This window comes from Berghia stephanieae, chromosome 2 (assembly GCF_034508935.2).
Source record: "Berghia stephanieae isolate SIO BIC M18660-M18661 chromosome 2, UCSD_Bste_1.3, whole genome shotgun sequence".
In the NCBI taxonomy this organism is placed as follows: Eukaryota; Metazoa; Mollusca; class Gastropoda; order Nudibranchia; family Aeolidiidae; genus Berghia; species Berghia stephanieae.
In genome coordinates, this window is record NC_088361.1 from 7,210,822 (window position 1) to 7,217,140 (window position 6,319).

General features: G+C 37.2%; 1 protein-coding gene across 1 annotated transcript in view; it reads left to right on the forward strand.

The window, feature by feature from the left end:
- The first annotated feature begins 2,342 nt into the window (after nt 1–2,342).
- LOC144966702 (chitin deacetylase 8-like) overlaps nt 2,343–6,319 on the forward strand; it is a 6,614-nt gene continuing 2,637 nt past the window's right edge. The window contains exons 1-3 of the mRNA XM_078903467.1: nt 2,343–3,210; nt 4,411–4,612; nt 5,797–5,927. Of these exons, the coding sequence (XP_078759593.1) occupies nt 2,945–3,210; nt 4,411–4,612; nt 5,797–5,927 (599 nt within the window). The 5' untranslated portion in view covers nt 2,343–2,944. The remainder of the gene's footprint in view (nt 3,211–4,410; nt 4,613–5,796; nt 5,928–6,319) is intronic.

Sequence of the window (6,319 nt, forward strand, 5' to 3'; positions counted from 1 at the left end):
ACATACGTGCACAATAAGGGTGTATTCCAGTGTAATGCTTCAACTGCCGCCATTCATTTCTGTTTTTTTTTATTTGTTATGTTTTGTTGTTTTTTTTTTTGTTCTTTTTATGTCTTTTTTGTTTATGTTGTTTTGTTCGGGGGGGGGGGGGGGGGGGGGGGGGGGGGGGGGTTCGGGTTTTTTTTGGTCTTATTGTTGGTTTTTTTTTTTTGTTTTTTTTTTTGGTTTTTTTTTTTGTTTTTTTTTTTTTTTTTTTGTGGGGGGGGGGGGGGGGGTGCAGATGGAAGTGGGACTGTCCATCCTTGTCCATTCTTTAATGTTGTCGACCCATCGTCAACCTTTGAGCTTAATACACAAAACATGCACCATACGAAAGCTTACCCTTTCCCCGCAGTGTTTGTTTTTATCACATAATCTCCATTCGGTTTAATACAGATCCCTTACCGTTGGGCAAGTTGGTGAATTAAAATCCAGTATCTTTTTCCGAACACCAAGAGCATCAATCACTTTCCACTTCATCGTCACTTTCATAATGTTTTCCTGTCAGATACTCTTTGGGCTTTGAGGGGGAAAAATTGGATTGAGCAAGACTGTGGCTGTATGGTGGTGTGTCAGGGTCCCAAACTATTCAAAACTGATTGTATTTCACGACTTGTAAGGGGATGCTCGTTTTGCTGGACGATGGTGGCTTTGTCACATCTCAACTCCTCAGCCTTCCTTTTAGCTTCTCTAATAGTCTAATATTTGTAGATAATATCTAGTTTAATTGACTGTGTGCCCTTGCTGGAGAAATTATATGTGGACGACACCTTCTCAGTCCCAAATGATGGTTTCCATTCCCTTTTTTAATACAAGGAACGATATTGACATTCTCAATTCTTTGTTATTATTTTTAGACAATCAGTTTGGTGATTTGTTATCACTAAATTATATTAATCAGACTATAAACGTTCAATGTTACACATAGTTTTGTGTGCTGGTACCGTCAAATCCGGCTGGCCAGTGTTTGAGTATTATACCTAAATACATGGCATCAATTAATTGCTGATGTAAAAAAAAAAATAACACAACTTTGGAGTTTTTAGGAGATGGTTTGATGCCTATGTTTGGGTATTAACCAGTTAACTGTCAGACTCTGGAAAAAAAACGTATTTAAAATTTGGCCAGAAAACTCTTCCTTCAAAAATCAATCGCTTTAGATGACCCTCATCTCGGAAACAACTCAAACCTGGGACTTCACGACATCTCCTATATACCCTAGATCTTGCTCCATCCGATTTTTTTCCTTTTCCCCTCAAATATTTTCTGAAAACCATTATGTAAATGACGATTGAGACAAGAATGCAGGGTTATACGCTGACGGCATTCAACATCTTATCCAACGGTAGAGGCTGTGCATCTACTGTTTTGCTGTTTCAACCGGTCCTGTTTTTCTTTCTTTTACTTGGGCGAATGAAGTATACACAGACAATCATCTTTTGAAAAACAACCCCCTTTCCTTTTTACTGCGTTGAAATGCCTTACCAATAGTCAATGCTTCCAAAGTATGCCAATTTAGCTCCTTTCTATCTATTTTTCGATCACTCTAGCTTTTCGTCTTTGAATGACACAATGAGTTTATTTTTTTATGGAGTCGTTTTGGTGAAAGAGGAAAGGCGAATTGTATCTTTATTTGTTGCTTCTTGTAAATCATCTCCAATCATTAATAATGTTTCTATATATACCTTACCTTTTCTAGGGTGCATGTAGATATTGATAAGCTCAGAACCAACAATATCTAATTGGTGTAGTATACGAGTTTTCTCTAGCGTTAATATTCCTTAAATTGTCGAAAGGTCATTAAACTTCAAACAAACAAACAAAAATTTGCAATAGTCTCTGCTCTCACAGCACGTTATAACTAACCTTATATGTGTTTAAAAGAGCTTTTGACTAAAACACTTTTATCTTTTCCTGTGTATTGACCAAAAAAAGTATTATTTTAGCGGACGCCCAACTCCTAAAACGAACAATTAAAAAAATAATAATTGGGGAGGACGGACAGAAACCTACATTCGTTGAGAGATGCAGTGACGAGTTAATCTTTGTTTAAACAGTATCGAACACAATTTAAACGGTTTACAACGAGGCCAAACCTACAATTTTTGTTTGTCAAATGTGATTCTTCAAGCTTGATCCGTACATAAGTGAATCCGCTGCATGTCGCTTATAGCCCTTGTCTCCACACAAACCAAGCATGTTTGTTTATCTAAGCTCCTCTTTTGAAAAGAAAAACATACTTATTTTTGTTCGGATTTTCTGTCGGTTGAAAAGCCCTCAGAAGATCAGTGTGGAGAACAGTTAGGTGAAGTTTACTTCACGCCAGTAATTATTGTTGTTAGGTTGATTAACTAAGGTTTTATAGGTTCATGGCTTTCAGACAAGAGAAATTAGTAACTTGGTAGGGAGAACTTGTCCTGTCTGTTTTATCCATCTGATATTAATTACACGACCATACTAGATATACATGAATTATTTGTGTTGATCAATCTTACTCAAACGGCAATCTAGATGAGTCTTTTCTGAATACTCAAGTAAGCTTCGTATTTAATGCATGAATCGAAGCATTCAAATAATAAATATTGACGGATCTTCAACATCATAACCAAACTTTTTTACTGAATTTATTTTTGAAGGGAACAAGTTTTTGGTGATTACCCTTTTGGAATGTCGGACTCAGGCCAAGAAGTCTTCGATTGTACGCGGATTGTGTAGTTACTTGATATGAAGGTACTGAATATGATGAGTGATGAATTAGTTAAGTAGGGAACTCCAGGAATAATACCAGTTTGACTGTTAAGTGTTATCTACAGGTTCTCTTGGTCATTATCTTCCAAAGCTTCCAAGCAAATTAGATTAAATAGTGGTTTGAACATCCCTATATACCTACTTTTCCTACCGTAAGATGAAAACAACGCTTCCGGTGCGGAAATGCTATTTGTGCCTCTTTGTTGTATTGGTCTTGTGCTGCTTAACAACATGGAGTGAACAACAACAACAGCAGCAGCAACAACAACAGAAAAGTTGCACGCGTCATACATGTCGTCCTCCCGCATGTCGATGTCCAGGTCATAGCATTCCTGGAGGACTCCGTTCTGCTGACACTCCTCAGATGGTTCTTCTCGCATTTGATGATGCCGTCAACTGGGACAATTGGGACTTCTATCTCAGGTCAGTAAAAACAAAATGATCTGAGTATTTCCACGCCGAAGCACAGTATGCACACAAAATTGTTTTTTTTTAAACTTATTATTAATTAAGAAAACCTTTTTAATCTAAAGATGTCTGATCTTTAGGTATAAAACTCTTTAAAAAATTTTTTTTTACAATAATTGGACCCAAAAAAAAATTTAAATGTTAATGAATTGACATAATCGTAACTTTTTAAATTATCTTTATGTCATTTTAAAAAGTTTTCATTCAGTCCAGTGTAGCTGTTGACTTATTTACAACAATCTGATTATCTTGGGCATGGTGTCAATAGCTCTTGAAATTAAAGAATAGTTCACAGATTATTCTCTCGTGATGGAGTTAAGGGGTGATTTAGATAGTAGAATTGGAGTTGATATTATGCGACTTGAGTAAACTTAAATGTTTTCATTGGGGAGAATGATCTTACTTTCTTAAATAAACAAAACTAATATTTCAAATCTCTATTTCGCTTCTAGCGCGTCCTGACATAAAACTGTTTCTAGGTGATAAATCACATGAATATCAAAATATTCAACTGAAGGGGTGCTACGTAATACGACCGGAAACAAGCGACAACGGTTATGGAAAGTTGGCAGCAATGGGGAGTGAAACAGGGACTCCGAGAAGTGTGCACCAGTGGGAAGTAAACCTGGGCCTATGAGGGGAGGATATCAGAGGGAAATGAACCTGGGAGTATGGGAGATGGATACCAGTGGGGAAACAAGAGGAAATTACCAGAAATGACCAGAAAGAAGATTGTGTATTGATGATATGCGCTGAGCTAAAATGCTCACAACATCCGCCATCAGCCGGATATCACGCTCCAAGACACAAAACGAGATTTTTACGAAACCTGCCAAAACCCGACGAAGCCGACCAAAGTCTCTGGTTCACTCCCCGCTGCTCCCAATTTTCCATAACCGTCGTCGTTTTGTCGTTTCCACTTGTTTCCGGTCGTTTCCGGTATAACGTAGCACCCAAATGAAGTTATCTTTCAGTTTGAGGTGGAATACGCAATAAAAACTCCGAAGCACGGAGACTTCGGGGGGAGATGGGGTCAAGATTCTACAATGGGTCAGCGTAGAAAAAAAGGGAGTCATAGAGATTACAGTTGTTTCTATTAATGCTCCGAAAGGAGCAGAGGGTAAGAGCATTCATGATCCCTCTTCTTTTTCATAGATTATTTCCTCCTGATGGACGTCGTAAAAATCCAAATGGCTGTCCCCAAACCGCTACATTCTTCGTATCCAATGAGTTCACCGACTACTGTATGGTGAGCAAGCTCCATGCTCGTGGAATGGAGATAGGTGACCATAGTGTCACACATAAGTTGCCCCGGAAGTGGTGGACAGATGCTAATGAGCAGGAAATTGGACAAGAGGTGAGTCCGGCGTGTATTCATTTGCAGATCTGATAACCGAAATTGCTGTAGGTTAATTTTTGTGATGGAAATATTCTCAAACAGACGAAAAATATTGTTTATTAAAATTAAAATGCTAAATCAAGCTTATCATATCTTTCCGTTATTAGTAATAACTAATAACTGCTAATAAATACACCTAGTGTGAGTCATGTTCTTAATATTTATCAAAATCAATATTAGGCAGAGGTGAACCGCGGGCTTATAATTGAACACAAACTCCAGCCTATAACATTATGTTACACAGATAATGTTCTAGGTCGAGGAATGAAGACAGTTTCTTTAACTAGGACAAAGTCACGTTTTGCAATTATTATTCTCTTTATCTTAAATTTAGAGTCAATAATTTTCTCTGTTTCTTCATCCCGACATAATACCGCATTGACGCATGAGTCACATATTACATTTTAACAAACGATGACTTTGTCTGGGTGGAAAGGATATATGTTACCATAAGAACTTCGGGGGATTTTCTTTCCCCATAGTGTCTCTGGTGTAACCAAATCAAATTATTATTGTGTACACGTGGACTGAATAAACAATCCGATCTTGCTTAAACGTTCTTTACACGCTTGCTTGTTGGAATTCCGGAAGTATTCAGTATCGTCACTCGAGCTTCTATACTGGGGGAAAAAAATTCGAATTTAAAAAGGCAAGATTGAAAGAAATCACAAAACTCTACTCCTCAAAAGTTTCTGATTTTGCTATTCCCGATTGAAAGACATTTTAAGATAATATCTAAATGACACTGCTTGCCCTCTGCCAAATTTAATAAGTTCTGGAGGGAATTTTTAAAAAGTGTGCTTCAGAGCCATGAGGCTCATGGAGCCGAAACTTATCCCGGTTTCTATAGCGTGAAACGGATAATAACAATTGTTTGTCACCCTTTGGATAGTGACCCGGCAACCCAATTACTCCTGGGTGGACAGGGAGCAGGGGCTGTCAGAAAAATAAAATCTCGACTTCACCCATAATCGATTTTAGTTAATTTGATTAAGTTTAATGTTCAACAATCTGGCGTCACAAATAGTTTTTGTGAACGTTATTTCATTACTCGTTACTATAGAGTGGTAGGATAATACGGTTTTTAATTTGTTGTTGTTATTTTGATTCTGTTGTTAAATGTTTACTCTTGAAAAAACTAGGTCTTGAATCAACGTCGTAATATTGCTGACAAAGCCAATATTCCTGAGTGGGAAATTCGGGGATGGAGAGCTCCGTTTCTACAGCCAGCTGGAGATGACCTTTTTACAATTCTTTACAACAACAACTTTACGTAAGTAAAATTAAGAAAACATGTATAATTAAGAATATCCATCAGACTAAAGGGTTATGAAGCTTTATCTCTGGTGTTTTGTTTTGTTTTGTTTTTATTTTTTAAATTTTTTTTTGTTTTGTTTATGTACTTAATTCTACATGTGTTTTTATCACATTCGTTTTTGGAAGAGATTCTACGATTATCTATTTTCAAGATATCTCAAGTTGTGGAGTAGGAGGGAGAGACGGAGATGGCGCAAGAGGGTGAGTAGTAGTAGTAGTAGTAGTAGTAGTAGTAGTAGTAGTAGTAGTAGTAGTAGTAGTAGTAGCAGTAGTAGTAGTAGTAGTAGTAGTAGTAGTACAGTAGTAGTAGTAGTAGTAGTAGTAGTAGTAGTAGTAGTAGTAGTAGTA